At 38.0% G+C, this 19973-nt stretch overlaps 1 protein-coding gene across 1 annotated transcript in view; it reads right to left on the bottom strand.

Annotated features, from left to right (window-relative positions):
- The window catches only part of Col24a1 (collagen type XXIV alpha 1 chain), a 293451-nt gene that overhangs the window by 155277 nt on the left and 118201 nt on the right, over positions 1-19973 (bottom strand). Inside the window, exons 23-24 of the mRNA XM_059266384.1 lie at positions 19019-19072; positions 15641-15685 (exon numbers count right to left, since the gene is read on the bottom strand). Coding sequence (XP_059122367.1) covers positions 15641-15685; positions 19019-19072 — 99 coding nt within the window. The remainder of the gene's footprint in view (positions 1-15640; positions 15686-19018; positions 19073-19973) is intronic.

Genomic DNA, 19973 nt, shown 5'->3' with positions numbered 1-19973 from the left:
TCTCTGTGTAGCTTATTTAGAACACAGAGAAGAGGTGAGGACATGACATTTGTCAAACTGCTTTTTAGAGGCCACAAACTAACCATGATTCAAAGAGACTCTTTGTGAGCTTGGGCCCCAGAATCCAGGTGGCTTGGAACCGACACAGGCAGTTCCAGTGGTTAGGGAGCAAGTGAGAAAGAAACCTTTGCTATTGCTGGCCACTGATATTCTGAAGCTGTGTTGTAGTGCAGCATAATTGAGCTACTCTGACAAAGTCAGTAAGATACAGTGCTTATTTACATGAGAAGCAAGTAGATAACCCCACTACTTTCCAGTGCCTGTGAAGACAGTCCCAAGGGAGTGGGGACTACTTCAATTAAAAAGCCTGACTGTCTTAATCACTAGAAACATAAGCAACAGAAACTCTTCATCACCTTACAACACTCAATTTTGTGTTTATTTTGATCTAGTGGCTAATATTTTCCCCAAAATACAATGAATTAAAGTATTCATTGACATGAAATTGGAAAACTTGAATCTAGCTCAGATTGTTTATGTAAAAAACTGTTTTTCAGAAATGGTTGTAATTACCAAACCAATGCAGCATACACACTACTAACAACAAGAGAATTACCATCCACAGTAACAATAAAATGAACAAGAAGAGGATCATAATACACAAGAAGAGTATTTGCAGGTGAGAAGAGAAAACAAAATAAAGACATATTGGAGGAGAGCTGGGAACACACAAAGAAAGCCAAGGAGCAAAGTTTTTTTTTTTTTTTTTTTTTTTTTTGGTTTTTTCGAGACAGGGTTTCTCTGTGTAGCTTTGCGCCTTTCCTGGGACTCACTTGGTAGTCCAGGCTGGCCTCGAACTCACAGAGATCCACCTGGCTCTGCCTCCCGAGTGCTGGGATTAAAGGCGTGCGCCACCACTGCCCGGCCCAAGGAGCAAAGTTTTAAGGGAAGAAAAGACATCATTGTTAAGGAAGAACTTTGAGAGAGCGATGAGATTTGGCAGCGTAGGGTCAATGGTAACCTCTAAGAATGACTTCAGCAGCTCCTGCATATTTAGACATGACTGTTAAAGGGTTAACAGTGCCCCTATGAAGGAAGCATAGCCAACAGCTTGGGTAGCCAACTCTCTTAAGAAATTTGGCAGGAGAAATGAGACAGAATTACTATTGGAGACCATGGTTTGCAAAATTATTCTATTGAGAACAGGAGTTCTGCTCTGCCAGCCAAGTAAAAGAAAGTTCATCTACAAGAGAAGTGCACTTTTGAACAAAAAGCAATTATATTTATGATATATTTTCCCTCTGTTTCACAGAATGATTATTTTTAAAAACAACCTGATATGGGAGCCTAATCCATCATAAGTGGTTGGGACCAATACATTTGTAATAGTAAGGCAATGCTGGCAGGTTTAATCTTGCCCCATGGGCTGTCTCCTAGCCAGCTCCCCATCTCTAGCCAGCCTCCTTGCACTGGAAATTCTTAGCAAGCCATAAAACTCATGCTTGGAAGTGTGTATCAGCCAATGACTCCTATATGCATCTCTTCATATTATTATTATTATTATAAACACTTTCCAAAAGGAAGATCACAGTGCCCTGACTTGTTTTCATATTCATCTATGAAACAGGCACCTCTATACAAGTGAGATCTATGACAAGATACAACTCAGAACCAGGAACAAATATATTTTCAATTTTCAAGTGCTCAAAGGCTAATTGGGTATATGTGGCCATAGTTGCAATTCATTTAAATTGACGACCAATAAATAAATAGAAAATGAAAGATTCTTTGGTTCGTTCCTTTCTATTCATTCTTTTTCATCAGATTCTGGGAAAACTGGATGTCCACAAGCAGAACGGTGAAAATAGATTCCTGTCTCACATTCTGTACAAAATTCATTGCCAAATGGATTAAAGGAAGGCCTCCATGTGAGACCTGAAACAGGAAAAAGTAGGGGAAACACTTCAGGGAACAGGCACGGACAAAGACCTGAACAGGACCTAGGTGCTCAGGAGATAATTGAGACACTGACAAATGGAAACTCATGAAACTAAATGTTTCTGCACAGCAAGGGAGATGGCTAACCAAGTGAAGATTTAGCTTACAGAAAGAGAGAAAATATTTATGAGGGATGAGCTCCATCTTTACAGCTTTCATATTGTTGACTTAGTTCTCACATCTCATAATCTCCCTAAAGTAAGTGGCTTAAAATAAGAAATTATAGGATAGTTATGGCTTCCATCAGCAGCTCTGGCTCAGAACTCTGATGTAATTGCGGTCAGAAAGAGACAGTGAATTTATACCTCTTATGACCCAAACACACACTGTCATGTCAGCTATTATCACATTCATTAACAGTGTGTAAGTCCACCCTACATTCATTCTTATTCTCTCTCTCTCTCTCTCTCTCTCTCTCTCTCTCTCTCTCTCTTTCTCTCTCTCTCCTTCTCTCTTACGTGCCCACATGCATACATGCATAGAGGCCAAGGAAATGGTCTACTTCTGTTCATGTCTGTTTTATTTCTTTAAGACAGGTTCACTCCCTGAGGCTTGGCTGGCCGGCCGGTGAGCCCCCAGCACTGCTGTTTCTGCTCCCCAATGCTGAGGTCACAGGCATACATAGCCATGCTCAGGTTTTTATTTTCACCTGGGTGCCAGGGATTTGAACTCAGGTCCTTCTGCTTTCACAGCAAGTACCCCTCCCCACTAAGCCCTCTCCTCTGCCTCAAGGTCATCCTCCAGCCCCAAAGAAGGAAATTAGAGCCCTCTTCTCTGAGGGAAGAACAGCAAAGGATTTATAATATATTTTTAATCAGTCATTGTGACTAAATTCTATTGTTGGCTAGCTCTGATATTGTATTAAAACTTTGATTCCTGCTAATTATTTACTTTCTGTAGTTTTTTTTTTAGGTTGCATACTTCTCTAGGAACTTCTAAATAATTGTCAAAAGCATGTACACATTTCTATATATGAGATGTGTAAAATTTCAGTAATTAAAAGTACCATACTAATCAATTTAGAATTAATGAACACCAAGGTCATGCAAATAATAGAAACTACCAAGAGATAAAATGGTAGGGAATTCCAGCAAAATCAGGAGTGAGAACACATGATGTTTGCCTGTCTTTGACATTTTCCCTGGAACACGGCCATGCCTACTTACTTATCAACCCTTTATGCCGCTTTTTCATGATGTAAGTAGATCTAGTGTAAAATGGACCAGATGGCTCACACAGCTTAAATCCATTCTGTTGTGTATTTACTGGAATACAAAACAGTTGTGGAAGCCATCTTCTTCACCTTTAGGAATTACCAACAACATATGCCTGTTGGCAAAGAATGCTCCTCAATTCTTTTGTAGGCACTGATTCTACATCTACCACACAGTGAGGAGCATGGCAGCATCTTCAGCTAGAACACACTCTGCTTAGGAGCTAAAGATTCATGTAATAATTGAAAACATTTCACTTTTTGCAAAATGGGGTATGTAATGGTCTATTTAAAGATTTTGTTAACTGAAGCCAAAATGTGGAAGGCCAAAAAGCCTGATGTGGAATAAATCAACTTTTAGAATCAAGAAGAAATATTATTTTTCCTCCCAAAGTCAGTAAAAACTTTAAAATGTTCTATGTCTATTTTTTTTAGTAACCACATCCTACTGATTCAGTCTAAGAGAAATATAACATCAGAATATTTCCTAGTTGAAAGAGGTGCTATACAACATTTATATAGAAAGTTCCTATACTTAACAATTATCTTCAAAAGTCACCGTGTCTTAGAGAGTAGATTGAATGCATCACAGGAGTTCAAATCTTCATCATGTAAAGAACTGTGACACAGGATGAAGGATTGCAGCCCTTAGAGCTTTTGAAATTTACTTCAAAATACAGTTAACAAAGTAAATTCCCTAGAATTTTGTTCTATTGCATCTTAGATATCTATTAGCTTTAATATTTGTGTTAGTGTTTTTATTTTCTTTTCAAATCTACACTCTGACCATCATAAACTCTACTGAATTGAAGAAAATCACTGTTACTTGACCATTTTTTACCTTCAAAATGGCAACTTTGTCTATTAATCTAGTGTGGACTTTGGGTGATGGGAGAAGCAAAAGTTCAGTCATATATGAAAAATAAATCCCTTTTCAAGCACTAAATGGGATGTGTGTTCTCACAGGAGCTATTTCTCTGCATCAAATCTTCACCTTTCACACCGTTGTCTAAGGAGATGGCCACATAATCTGTGGTTGATTTAGATAGAGTGTAAGGGGATAGGTAAGAAAGAACATGTCATCTGGCTGAGTATCAAAGCAGAATTCCTATTTTCTTTTGCTTTCATTTTTTGTGTATATGTATATATGGAGGTATTTATGCCCATGTGCATGTAGCGGCCAGAGGTTGAAGTTTGGTGTCTTCCTTTCTCTATCTCCACCTTTGCTTGACACAGGGTATCTCACTGGTAGTCATCCATTGGCTAAACTGGCTGGTCAACAAAAGCTAAGGCTAAAGACATCCATTGCTGTACCCAGTCCTTTTACATGAGTGCTGGAGATTCAAACACATGTCCATATGCTTGTGGGACAAGCACTTTACCAATTACTCTGTCTCCCCAGCACATGAATTCCTCATTTGTTTGTTTGTTTGTTTACTTTTATGTGTATGGGTGTTTTGCCTGAATGTACATCTGTGCACCATATACATTCCCTGTGCCTGCAGAGGCCAGAAGATGGTGTCAGATTTCCTGGAACTGTGAGTGATAGCCAGCTGTATGCCATCATGTCTATGCTGGAAATCAATCCTGGTCCTCTGGAAGAACAGACAGTGCTGTTAACTACTGAGTCATCTTTCCAGCCACAAGAATTCCTTAAAAAATATGATGAATATGAAACACCAGTGAGGGATTCTGGGAGGAATACTCAGTGTACAGATGAAAATGTGGGTCTAGGGCCAAGAAATTCACTGACCATCAGGAAGAAGTGGTAACTAAGATATGGAGTACAGAAGAGTTACCCTAGAGAACATGCATGTGGAGAGAGGAAAAGACATGGAAAAATCTGCAGATTTAATTATGCATAGAAAGTAAACTGGCAAAGGGTGAATAATGTCCATGGTTTTTGTTTTCAACAGTTTTCCCTCAGACTTTTTATTTTAGGGTAATTTTAAGGCTTATACCTGAAGCCTTTCTGATTATTTGTTAATTATCTGTTTCTAAATAACCAATCTTTTGATAATTCATTCATATTTTCAAATGAAATCTATAAACTCAGAAATTATTCTGTGGACAGTATGACTTGGAACAGACAACTTTTTTTTTTTTTTTGGTTTTTCGAGACAGGGTTTCTCTGTGTAGCTTTGCGCCTTTCCTGGGACTCACTTGGTAGCCCAGGCTGGCCTCGAACTCACAGAGATCTGCCTGGCTCTGCCTCCCGAGTGCTGGGATTAAAGGCGTGCGCCACCACCGCCCGGCCGACTTTTTGTGTTTGAATAGATTCATGACATGCTGGTATTCTCAGTGGGGCACTTCCACCAGCTAAAACCTACCTTCTAAAGGCTGCACAGCCTTCAAGACAACACTGAGCACTTGAGGACCAAGTGTTCAAACTCACAAACACTTGATGTTTTGATGTTTCTGAGAACTGAAGATACACTATCTGTAAACACTGCTTAACAACCAAAGAAAAATAATTTTGTGGAAATCCTAAATTCAATAATATTTTATAAAAATATCGTAAAAGATTGTTTTGTGTAGTCAACACACATATTTGAAAGCATAATATTATGCATCACACTAAAGAATACATACTGTTTGTACGGTTAAATTTAGGCTATAGACAGATATTTCATAATTTTATAGGTTCCCGAAGGATTGGACAGGTCTATTTGGGGTTGTAGAGTTTCTACTCCAGGCTCTCGCCATATGGATACATAAGGTTCCCCACAAAGTGTCACTCAGTAGTCTTCCAAATATCCAAGTAGAAATGTCAGCCCCTGCCATTTCCCCACCAAATATCTGATTCTTATTCTCTAGGATCAAATGTGCAGTCATTTAAAAAAAAAGCTCAGAATGAAGCTTTACTCCAGGCAGCTCTGGCAATGATCAGGAGGCTATGCCTGGAATGTTCTCTGAGCAGATGCGTCAGTCACACTCATGTTATGGGAAACATGAGAAAGGAAAGGTCACTCATGCTGCACTGAATTTGCCTGGCAGCGTGGCTGATGATGGGTCTCTTGATAATAAATCAAGGGTGATAATGTGAATATTGACAGAACAATCGCCTATCTTTATTGAACTTAAGCTATTTTTTTTTAAAGTAAGTTGGATGAGAAATAAAAGGAATTCTCCTGCAGTGACACTTGTGTTGCAATAACATCTACACTGTGCGGTCTCCCTGAGACTAATAACTAGCAGGCCCATTCACACAGAGGGGCATGCATGTAAAGCACAGAGCATTTATTTTTTTGTATATGAAGAAGAAAATTAATTCTGGCTGTCTTTTCAGGCTATCCTTATAGGAAATGTGATTTTTGTGAGTTCTATACAAAGACAAAACTAGAGTGAGACAAATCTGATGTCTCTGTATTCCCCTCATTTCCACCAACCCCAAATCACTCTGGCTAATAATGGGGGAAATGATAACACGTCACCTACTAATGCAAAGACTTGAGTTCCAGCTTAATGCTTAAATTCCGAAGAAAGTCACTGAACCAGTTTTGACCTTACCTTCCTACTCTGAAAAATCATGTGAGCAAGACCCTTTCTTTTATACCATTCACCTTTAAAATCTGATTCAACCACAAAGAAGAGCAATATCATGCAGGTACTTAAGAAGAATTAAAAATCTTTTTCAACACCTCAGAAAGAGATGCATATTTTCAAAAGAAATAGAATTTAAAATTTTCCTCGTGAGGAGTTTTATCCAGCGTTCTGGATGCACAGGATCACCCAGAACCAATTTACTGATTCACAGCAGGCAGTGGTGGCCTTGAGATCCCTTTCTGCTGAATGCCTAAGTTGGCATCCTAATCTTGTATGAGGTCTTTGAAGTGAATTCAGTGTCCTATTTAGTTTGAGCTCTTTCTTGCATATGCAAATGATCATAAATATTTGTAGAAGGAAGGCACCTTATAAACCGGATACTGGTTTCTCAATTAAAATACTGAAGCTATGGAAATCCCCACAGGGTATTTACACAGACAAATTTGTGCCCTTACTTGTTTGCCTTAAGTTTCAGAAAAATAAGAATGGAAAAGTAGAAGATGCAGAGGGATAAAGCTGTCCTTAAGAGACTCTCTTTCTCCACTCAGCATTGACAAGTCTTTCTTTAGTTTTCTCATACCTGTACTGTGGACTTTTGCAATCACACTTGACTGGTCCTGTGACACCTTCAGAGCCCAAGAGGTGTGGTAATGTGGTAGCATGAATGTAATTGGCCCCCATAATCTCATAGGGAGTGGCACTGTAAGGAGGTGTGGCCTTGTTGGAGGAAGTGTGTCACTGTGGGGATAGGCCTCGAGATTTCATATATGCTCAAGCCATGCCCAGTGCCTCAGTTCACTTCCTGTTGCCTTTGGATCAAGATGTAGAACTTTGATCTCCTTCCCTACCTCTATGCTGCCATGTGCTACCATGATAATAATGGACTAAACCTCTGAACTATAAGTGAGCCTACCCCAATTAAATGTTTTCCTTTATAAGTGTTGGTATGGTCATGGTGTTCCTTCATAGCAACAGAAACCCTAACTAAGATAGGTTGGATAATGTCTTTAAGATACAATGCAGAGATTGCTAGAAAGGTCCCTTGAAAAGTAAAGATCTTATGCTAGTGAAAAAAATAGAAGAGCCATTTCATAAGCAAAACTGAACCCAAATGCGAAATATCTCAACTCAACAGGAAATATTACACTCAAAGGAAGTATTTCATAGCTTTTAGAAATATTTCCTGGTAATAATCTCAAGTGTTTGTTAGAGGGAAAATGATAAATTTTTGTGGCATCCTTTGGACTTACATGTGGTCCATATATAAATGCAAATAAATTCATTATGTTTGGTATCAGCACAAAAATAAATCAATGAATGGCAGCCACACCACCTGCCGGTTAACTTGAATCTGTTTTTGGATTTGAAGTTAAGATTCAGAGAAATCACATTTGTGTTTATTGCTCTTTTTGTTATTGGCAGAAGACAAATGAAGCAGGGTGTACATAAGGCAGACGCAATAAAAGCTGCTGCATCCTAGATAGCGTGAACCATTTTAGAGCAGGAAAAGACACACTTCAGCCTGCAGCCCATTCCTGCCAGCTGTCTGTTTTTTATAAATAAAGTTTCACTGGAAACAGAGCCAGGCTCATCCATCCATTGTTGTCTGTGGCTAGGTTCACACTATAGCACCATAGCTAAGGGAGTGTGACAGAGCCCATATGGTTGGGGATTTCAAACGTCCAGCACCTGGCCTTCTACAGAAAAGCTTGCTGAGCCCTGTTCTATCTATTCATAGTCTTTAGCAGTTAGTGTCTTAGCCTTCAAGTTACACAGGCCATGGATTAGTTTTTAAAAGAAGAAACATGGATATTTTTCACTAACCTATTTCCAGGTGGTCATTTGCCCATCATGTTCTATCAACATGGTCACTTCAGCAGGAGGCCCTAAACAACCCTTTATCACAGACCCTTCCATTATTTCTATTCACCTTTCTATTTTTTTTAAACTCAAAGAAACAACACATTCTCCATCTTACATATTTTAAACAAAAACAGTGATCTTTACCATTGTACTAACATATAAATATCTATATAAAAGAAGATACAATATACTAGTAATGGACGAAAACTTGTTGCATACAAACACAGCTTAAAGAGAAGACCATTAGAACACCATTCCAACAAAATGTCAGTATTAGACCCCTTCTAGATAAGAACCTAACATACTATTTCCTTAAAAGCTGTGAACCATACCATAATGTCCACACCCAAGAGGATGGAAATTTGTTTTCAACCAAAGACAGAATTTCTCTGTGAACACATATGTCCTTATGAGCCATGCCAAAATAACTTTTACTTCTTGTTCTTAGAGTATCTTATGTAACAAAACAGAATTTTAAATGAAGTCATATGTATACTTATTTTGTCATTGTCTACACCAGAAACTACCCAGGGACAAAGTCTTGTTTAACTGTATGTCTAGCACTCAGAAAGTGTTCAGTAAGTATTTTCTGATGACAGATAAATAAATGAAGACTGAAGTTCCATCTTTCTTTGGCTGTAAAAGCCTTCCTATTTCTGGAGGCTGAAGAGATGGCTTGGCTAGCAGTTAAGAGTACATACTGTTCTTACAGAGAACCTGAGTTCAGTTCCCAGAACCCATTGTTGGATGCTGATAATTACAGGGAGATCCTATGCCTCCACTGGTATGTGTACTCATGTGTGCACTCATGCAAATACATGTACACACACACACACACACACACACACACACTAACATATCTTTAAAAGACGTGCTATTCTTCTAAAACACAGAAATACAGGTTCATGATGAAGAAAAATACTGAAGTGCGTATCTTTACAAATGATAAAATTATTTCAAGTCACTGGAGAATAATAAACTCATAATTTTAAGGAGCCTTTGTATTAGTGATACAAAAATTTAAATGTCTGTGAGTAAACTTAACATGATATTAAAGATCTCATCAATGAAAGCTGTAAACATCGATGAAAGAAAATGAAGTTGGAAATAGATTAAAATAGAGGGCACATTCACTGATGAGAAGAAGCAATATTATGGTGATATCCAACCAAAGCAGTTTACAGATCAGTGTAGTTCCCGCCTACACTCCAGCGAGGTCCTTCACATCCGCCTCTTGATGTTTATTGTTTATTCACTCTTCTAGTCTCTTTTGGAGACAGGATTGTTTCTAGCCCATTCCAGCTGAGGACAGCTTTGAAATCCAGACCCTCCTGCTACTACCTCCTGAGTGCTATGCTGACAGGTGCTCCTCACAACATCAGGCTTCCCTTCTAGTGGTTTATTCCTTCATCGACACAATACTAGACTCTGTAATGGCTTTTTAATCAGATCCACAGTGCTGTTTCTACATTCCAAGAGTGATATGCTATGATTTTGGAAATCCTGCTTCTCAAATGTGATGTGCTATTTGTATTCTCAAGTAGCAAAAGCAGGCATTTACTAGGAACGTGGAAGTCTGCAGCCCTCCACTAAGTGGCCCCAGGACAATCTGGAAACATTAGAGATAGTGCCCTGTAGCTAGCCCTGACTTCATTACTATGCTACCCGGCTACAGCAAGTTATTTAAATTGTCAAAAATATTAACTTTGTAAAGTATAGAATAGGATTATTACATTTACCAAGACATTTATGGATATTAAGTAATAAAATATAGCCAAAGTACCTGGTGTCCCACAAGTTTTCTATAATGAGTACCTACTATTATTATTATCATTATTATTATTTTTTGGTAACATACTCAGTTAAAGACCCATTGGAGGCTAGCATGTATCATGGGTATACAGTCTGCATAATCTTTCATTAGGAAACCTGTCATTCACACCACTCAGGAGGGTGACAGATTATTAACAGCTGTACTCTAGGCATGTGTAGCTTAGAAACAGGAGAGGGTGGCTGACATTTTATAAGAAAATGTCAATAAGACTCAGAACATGCTGAGGTCAAGTATAATGTGCCGGTAAAATGTGATGTGGCATTAGCCTTTCCTCTTTGGTTAAACCATGCTCATAGCTTCTGGCTGTCTTCCTCCAAGGAAACAGATCTTATGATTTAGTAGGCCCTTTTGAAGCTAGCTATCTCCCCTTTCATGAAAGAAAGAAAAAGCCTGGAACATAATGAAATGAATTTATATCAAACTAATTCCATGGTAATTTTAACCAAGAACAGCCCTAGCCATTCTGTCAAGTGAGGGTTTATGCTGAACACTTCTGCAAACACTTCCAGTTCCTTCCAAATACTTTCTGTTTCCATTACAAATATGTTTCCATATTTCATGGAAACTAATACTATTTGACAATATTTTAAAAGTGAGTTTCCAGGTTGTCTTAGGATATTACAAGGTAAAACTTTGGTTTGCTCTTCCTTTCAAATTTTGCTAAATATTAGCTCAGATCTTCCTAACCATTAGCACCCAAGGACGTACATCAAGGATGGGACAAATTGATGGTCACTGTAGAAAAGAAAAGAGCCTGGAAGCTGGAGATTGAAATCTTGGATCCTGACCTTTCAAACCACAGCCTACAGATCATACGAATTGGACACATTTCATGGCAATAGGAAAACTTAGAATAGTCACCTTAAGACTAGAAAATATATCTTTAATAAACAGATTTTTTTGTTTCTGTTTCTCCCTCAGTTTTCATCCCTTTTTGGCTTTGAATGAACTGCTTAGAAGCCATCCAGGGATCACTCATCAAGGCATCTGTGATTCTGAAGATTTTATAATGATAGGTGGAATACTTGTCTTTTCACATGTCACTTACCATTTAGCACAGCAAGGGAGAAAGCAGAGAGTAGTTAGGCTGCCCATGAAATCTCCTGACATTGGTAAGTTAAGAAATGTGTGAAGCAAAACTCAGTAAGCTGAGCTACACTTTAAGAAATGTCAGGGTGACCAGACTATAAAGCAATCATGAATTTCATCAAGTGGGAAGAAATGTAATAACTGAAAACTAATGCAATCAAGAACACCTTATGGGCCGGGCGGAGGTGGCGCACGCCTTTAATCCCAGCACTCGGGAGGCAGAGTCAGGCGGATCTCTGTGAGTTCGAGGCCAGCCTGGGCTACCAAGTGAGTTCCAGGAAAGGTGCAAAGCTACACAGAGAAACCCTGTCTCGAAAAAACCAAAAAAAAAAAAAAAAACCCAGAAAAAAAAAGAACACCTTATGGAAAATATTCTCACATCTCTTATTTAAGGTAATAGATCACTGAAAGATTGCAGGGGGTCACTGTTGATGGTTTCCCAAAGATATCTGTTCTAAGAATATGACTACATGGTTTTGAGTATCGTCAACAGTAAAAAGAGTTCCATAAAAGTTACTGTTCTACACATAGCAATGGCCATTAAAGTCATTGGCCCTAAATGCCCAGTGGTTAAAAAAGCACTTGGGTTCCGAACACCCATGTTAGGTAGCTCATAACCACGTGTAACTTCAACTCTAGGGGATCTGACACCCTCTTCTGGCTTCTGTAAACATTTGCAGTCATGTGCAAATACTCCCACACAGAAACACACATACATATAAGTACGTAAATCAATAGACTGTGTCTGGTTCTGTTTGCCCAGCTTCAGAAGCATGTACTGAGATCAGAAGAGGGAAAAGCTGCCAAGCTGGCAGAGGAGAGGAAAAGCAGGGTTATTAAATTTCTTAGAAGAAAGTCAGGGATTCCTAGAACTGGAATTATTCTTTGACGGTATATATCGCAGAACGTTCCTGACAAATAATGAATAGCTTAGGAATTTTAAGCCAGTTGTACACCAAGGACTAACTACACTCCTTCCCCGTTTTGTCTGCACTGATAATTCCTGTAGGACCTAGCTCTTTGTAAGCACTATTAAACTTAAAATTCTTTAAGCAAGAATTTTAGCTATTTAAGTAACAAGGTGTGAATACTGTTAGAGGTATATTTAAAACATCGTAATTGTGAAAACTCTGAGAATATTTGGGAATACTAAATTCTTGTCCTTGAATCTCAAATAGTGACATGCCAGGAATTTGAAAACACTAAGAAACATTGCTGATGCATAAATTGTATCACTGTTGAAAATGCTTGTACGTTTTTGAACAAGAAATTAAAAAGAGAAATTGGGGACTTATGAGATGCATTTATAGAAATCAAGTTTGTTATTTTTAATAAAAATAATGAAGAAAATTGGAGACTTTGGGGGCACATTTATAGAAATAAATTCTTGTAATACAAGAAATGACTGTAAATGAATACTGACATAAAATGTAGATAACACTGCTGAGCTTGACAGACTCAACAGGAAATTTGTTTCCTAATTAGTAGGAGTAGAGAAAGAAAACGTCACTCAGTTAAGGCAATTAAATGACCATAAAAATCATCGAAAGTGAAAAGTGCAGCACTACTGTATACTGGGCTATTTCAAATGTCAAACATTGTTGTCATGAAGTGCAACTACATATTCTGTATCTTTCAAGAGAAGAAGTTCTTTTGGCAACAAAATTCTAGTCTAGAAGTATATTCATAGGAAGGACCTGGAACTTAAGATAAAACACAATCTGAGAGTTACAGAAGGCCTCAAATACTCTTTAGGCAAATTAGATTTTTGATTAGCTCAATAGAAGAAGTAATGTATTATAGAAGAAAGTCCTTCATATCACATCCTTAATGAGAAAAAAATATATCAGAATTGGGAAGGTACTTTAGTGTGGTAATTTACCAAGTACTCAAAAGGTCTTTACAACATCAAGGCCAAATTGTTGTTCAATTAATAAGAAAACATGTTTAAGCTAATATCAAGCTTATCTGATGCTCACAGTGTCTTTGCAAGATCCAGGCCAAATGGCTTTTCATCTAAAATTAAAAGTGTGCATATGGCATGAGGTGGAGGTCTGGGTTTTGAGCCTGGAAGTCTGGGTTTGAATCAAGGTTCAGTTATGGAACTTTGAATCAGTCATTTTCTGTTCTCTGGTTTCCTCGCTGTAGAAACTGGGGGTTGGGGAAACCTCTGAGAATTAAATAAGACATCCCAGTATTGGCTGATGCCGGAAACATACCAAAGGATCAGTAAATGCATTTTTTTTTTTTTAAAATTCCAGTCACAGAAATCTAGCATCATGGTAGTCCATGCCCACTTTGGACAGCACTGGAAACCATTGGTTCTTAGACTGTGTGGAACTAATCCAGAGTGATTAAGTAAATAATGCTAGGAAATTTAATATATGAAATGTGAAAAGATGTCATTTATTGGAATTTTAACTTTGGATCCTGACTACAGTGTGTCACACACTACACACTTCCTAAGCAAGTTGACACTCAAATGCTATAATTTAATTCTTTGACTAACCATAGAAATAAAAAAAAGCTTCAATCCTATTAAACATTTCTCATAAGCTGATCTATGTACTACACTGAAAGGTCTTTTCTTGGCAAATATATAGTTAAAAAATTTACCTTTTGGTGACTGAGGATTACCTGGAAGTAGTAATGATTCCTGTGACTTAACTTCCCCTATCTATTTTTACTAATATTAATGGTAAAACTATCAGACTATTTTTTTCTTATCAGAACACCTGTATTAATAATTGTAAACAAATTAAGCTTATAAAATGACTTTGTAGAACAATCTACTTCTTAAATCTTAAGATAGGATAAGGGGAAATTTGCTCACTGAGACAAACTATTTCACTCACTTGCTTTGTGACAATTGACCTTGAACACCGTAAATATTTTCATCCTTGTCAACTCATCACTTGATTATGTAGGTTTGTTAGAAAAATTTCTTTTTATGTATTTGTGTGTATGCAGTACGTGTGTGTGTATGTGTGTGTGGTTTTTTTTGTGTGTACACATGCTCACATGTAATATGTGTGTTATATGTTGGTGGAGACCAGAGGTTGATATTGTGTCCTCTTTTACTGTTCCTCACCTTATTTTTTGAGGCAGAGTCTCTCCCTGATTGTACCAGCTAGACTGACTGGCCAGAAAGCTTTTTAACTCATAGCCCTGAGACTGCAGATGAGTCCTGGAGATCCAGTGTCTGAGGCAGAAAGCACTTTCTGACTGAAACATCTTTCCAACCTCATAGAAATTATTTTCAATGGTTTTCCTCATTGTTGAAATAGATCATAGTTAAAATTATTTTTAATAGACACAATATAAATATTATATGCAAGACATACAAGGTGGCTCAGCAGTGTATGACACTCTTGCAGAAGACCCAACTTCAGCTCCAGAGCTCCTAGCCCTGGTCTGGCAGGTCACAACTGCCTGTAAAACCAGCTCTTCTGGCCCTCTTCTGGCCGATGTGGGCACTGCACTCAAAAGCACACAAAAATAAAAAAACATCTTAAAAAATTACTTGAATCTTTCTGCTACAAGAGTAATGAACCTAAACAAACTGCATTTTGATAAAAATATACTCTATATATCATGCCTCTGCTTGATTCAAATCTTAAGTCAGATTATCAACACATGCTATTTTTTCATCTAATCAGCTTTTTGTTGTTGTTTTTCATTGAGATGGTGTTTGTTGTGTAGACCAGATTGGTCTTGAATTCAGGAACTTCCTGCCTTAGCCTCTAATCATAAAGTACTGGCATTTCAAGCATTTGTCACCATGCCTTGTTTATGCTACTCTTTTTAAAAGGTCAGTTTTAGACTGAAATCAATGGAACTGAAACGGAATGTCAAATACTAAAAAGAAAAATGCCCCTGAGGTCATAAACATGGTCCATATTCACTGAAAATATCCATTGTTTTTTTCTTCACATCTCTTTGTATTGTAGTTTTTTATTTGTTAATAGAACCATCACATATGAGTCTAAATTTATTCCAGTTCTTGCTAACATGATTATGGTTAGATCATGGTTAACATAGTTCCCAGGAAACACAGAGGGTGAAAAAATAAAAATAAGAGTATAAAGCAAGCTTACTGTTTCACCAATTTTCCCAATATCTCCTTGGTCTCCTACTTCTCCCTGTGGATCAGGAATATAACATTGTAAAAATGACAATTTTTCAATAACAATAGTCATGACAGTTCATCTGTTTCCATTTTACATAATTACATAGTTGTAACAGAAAAAAACAAAGTCAATTTCAGTTATTCAAGCTTATTTATAGTATTTTTGTAAAATCTGGCCTTTCTTCCCTTTTTATTCCAACAATAATTATCTACATATTGAAGTCACATTCCCCTATTCATTACTGTGAGTCATTTTAAAGACATATTTAAGGCTGGAGAGGCAGCTCTTGCACAGGACGCAGGTTAGATTCCAGCACCCACGTAGCTCACAACCATCTGTAAATCCAGTTCAGTGAAATCCAATGCCCTCTTCCGGCCTCCATGGGCACTGCACATGTGGAATGCACACAGAGATACATATAGGCAAACACCTGTACACATTAAAACCTTTAAAGGCACCTGCTGCCAAGCCCAAAGACCTAAAGCCCTGATGTCAATGCTCAGGAGCCACAGAGTGGAAGGAAAGAGCCAAACCCTTAACATTGTCCGCTGACCTTCATTGTTCACTGTGGCATGTGTGTACACCCACATACAGAAATCATAAATGTAAAAATATTTTTAAAACAAATAAAAGGTACTGTGAAAGATGTTAAGAGTATAATTAAAGCCCTTGCCCCAGAGGATGCTGTGTTTCCAACACAGATAATCCTAAAGATGTCTTCAGAGCAAGGATCTGTGAGCTCCAGTCAGCAGAGCTGGCCACTGGAAGGGATATTTGTTCATGGCTTCTAAGGCACATGGCTTCCTGTATAGTCCATGAGCTCTGTGGACCCAGAAGTTTCCTCCACTCATCAGTAATAAATTTGGCCTAATCTGAGTTATTTGGCACCAGTTTCTAACTTAAGAAAATCCTGTTACGGTTTTTATTTCTCCCAGTTAATTTTAGTGCAGGGGTTTTAACGTGTCTGATTTGGGTGTGCTGCTCCCCAGTCGGCTACTGGTGAGGTGTAAAGCATACTATATGACCCAAATTACTCTTCACAACTCCAAATGATGTATTATGGAACTCACTGGAGCTGTCCCTGTAAGCAGGGGGTGTTGAAAGGGATGAGGAAGGGCCACTTCAGTAGGGGAACTCATGTAAGAGAAGGTAAGGGCTGATTAATGGAAAGCAGAAGACTGATTTTGAGATACCACATACAGTGGGTGTGACAGGGACCTACGATTCTTTCTATAAAAAATGATAATTTTAAAATGAATAATGAAAGTGAAGTGTGGAGTACCAAGATATTAAGATACCAAACAATATGGCGGCCACTGGTGACGAGTGTCATGGACTGGTATGAACTGACAGATGATGTAAGTGAAGAATACACATCGGATCTCAAAATCATCGTATAAATTGTGGACTACAAAGTATCTCAATAATGTTCTCAATATTGATTACACATGAAAAGGATGACACTGTTATGCCCTGTATTAGCTATATTATTAAAATTAAGCTTATTTTTTCTCTGTATTCTACACTGTGGCTCATGTCTGTGTCTAATGTTACATGTCTACAAGATCTTACTGCTTTTAAGCACTGGAACCTAATAGCCATTCTGAGCAATAGTCTGTACAAGCTTTCTGTTCCATCGGTACACGTTTAGAGGAGTGGAAACAGTGAGATGTTGTAGGACGCAGTACCTAGTTGTTGATAAAGAACTCATCTGACAACTTTTTAAGGAAATTGATGGCAGAATAATCTTTGAATAATTAATCTTTTAATCTGCCTCTTTCCTCTCTCCAAAATTGTCTTTTCCACCGAAGGAAATGTGCCTTTGTCTCTCACAGAAGGTTTGATTGACAGCCAAGAGTGGAAGTGGCCCCCACCTTGTTTTAACATTCAGAGTCTGAAGGTAAGGGGAAGAGGAGCCTTGGCTTAGAGAGAAGAGAGAAAGGGAGGGAAGAGGGAGAGAAGGGAGAAACAGAGGGAGGGAAGCAGGGACAGATGCAGGGTGAGAGAATAGAATAAGGGAAGAGATGAGGGAGGGGAGAAGAGAGACCGTTGAGGAAGGGTGGTGCAGAAAAGCAGGGAGGGAAGGATGGAGGGAGGGAAGGGAATAAGGGAAAAGGAGAGGAGAGGGCGGGGAGGGAGGTGAAAGGGAGACAGAGACACAGAGAGATAGACATAGAAGACAGAAACAGGGACAGACAGACAGAGAGACGGAGACAAAGACTAGGGTTGAGTGGAAGGCGGTGACCCTTCACCAACTCCCAAGTGTTTCACCGAGCACAGCCACATGGTGCACAGGTCACAGGAGCACTGGCAGCCTAGGAGGGATGCCACTGAAGGATTTCTTCAGGTTCCTGGGTAACAAAGACTTGCCGTGGTGAGATTCTAGGGAGTGCAGCCTTTTACCAATCACTGAGGTTAAGCTGCTAGCCAATTTGGCTACATTGTGGCTCAACGTTGAATTTCTTAGTGCTATTTGGCAGGATAGAGACTAAACTCAGGATGCTTAAACTTCCTGGTTTTAAATCAGTTTTCTGGAATTTTGTTTATATAATTTGAGAAAGCCAGGCACACATCCTCCTAGTATGTTTTATCTGTCTACATGTTGATACATTAAAAATGCTTTAAGTCATCTTCCTTCATTGACTTGATGTCTAGCTTTCTCTTAGGATTTAATATCATAAAAGTTATGTGTTTGGTATATATGAAACAAGCCTTAACTTGGGAAATTTGGTAATAATACTCTGTCTCTTTTATGAGTTTTAAATTTGAAAATTCAACAATCCCTATAAACTGGTCTCTTCCATTCATCAAATCTCTGTGTTGTTTTGTATCTGTGGTTGTAAAGGATTATCTAAGACACGGAGGTGAAGCAAGAAACAATGAATGGCTGGCATATCCTTTCAAAGTCCTACAGTGATAAAGGCTACTCAGTGATTGTGTAAGGAACAGACTCAGGTTGACCTACTGTTAGCTGTTTATTGAAGAACCAATGCTTAATAAGAGATATTAACATATATATTTATTGCCCCATATCTAATCCAAAAATATTACCCTAACATTTTTATTAAGTTGCATAAAACTTATTATTGCTTTGTATCTCATATTGCAAAAGTTTATAAAATGTATTCTAACATTTCTTTATTAAATTGTATACCAATGCAAATGCAGATGTAGCTACATGGCTTATAATTTGCTGTTTGAACAGTTTTTAACATCTTACTGGTACCTCCTAAGTTGAAACTTGCTCATTTAATTTGTACTGATTAATTTTAATTGATAAAAGTCACAACTTAATCCTTTTGAAATTTTATATTTTCAAATTGACAAAAACTTCATGCACTTTACCTTTAAGCCTTCTGGCCCTGGTTCCCCCATATACCCTTTTCGACCTGGTTTTCCCTAAAAGAAAGAAAGAACAAAAACCATAAAAACATATTTAGTACTCATCACTTATAAAGGTGTTCTAAGGTTTAAGACAGTGGTTCTAAACTTGTGGTTTGTGATCCCTGTAGGGTCACATATCAGATACTTACATTATGATTTGTAACAGTAGCAAAATTACAGTTATGAAGTAGTGACAAAATAATTTTGTAGTTGGGGGTCACTACAACATGAGGAACTGTATTAAAGGGCTGCAGCATTAGGAAGGTTGAGAACCAGTGGGTTTGGAAATGCATTCTGTTCTATGAAATGGATAACTTCAAAATATTCAATGCTCTCTTATATTTATTAGCCAATTTGACTACAAATACTTGAGTGCCTCCAACGAGTCATGCACAGATCTCAATTGTCAGGATGAAGAGAACACTACACACCTGCCCCCATAGAGCTTACACTTCAGTGAGGATGATAAAAATCTTAAATGTATAATATATGTATGCATGTATACATATGCATATATATACATGTATATGCACACACATATTAGGTAGTGGTAAATATGAAGGACAATAAATTAAACAGGAAAGGGAGATATCAACTCTCGTGGGAGTTTTATTGAAATTTTTGTGGGATTTCTATGGAAGAAGACCTCACTGAGAAGGGGGCATTTGAGTACGGATTTTAAAAAGGAGAAAATGATGTGGGCATTACAGGAACAACAGTCCAGGCACAGGCAAAGGTACTTTAGGAAGACTACATGGAAGACTGGCACAACTATGAGGAGTCAATATGGCTGGAGTGGAGATGCAGGAGGAGAAACTGAGTCAGAGAATGAAGTCAAGAAGAGAATGGGGGAATGAGAAGCTGGGTCATATAAGACCTTATAAATTATACTAGGCTATTTGGTTTTTCTTCAGAG

The sequence above is a fragment of the Peromyscus eremicus genome, chromosome 6 (assembly GCF_949786415.1).
Source record: "Peromyscus eremicus chromosome 6, PerEre_H2_v1, whole genome shotgun sequence".
Taxonomy (NCBI): domain Eukaryota; kingdom Metazoa; phylum Chordata; class Mammalia; order Rodentia; family Cricetidae; genus Peromyscus; species Peromyscus eremicus.
Note: the sequence above shows the minus strand (reverse complement) of the source record. Positions and strands in the feature narration are given on the sequence as shown.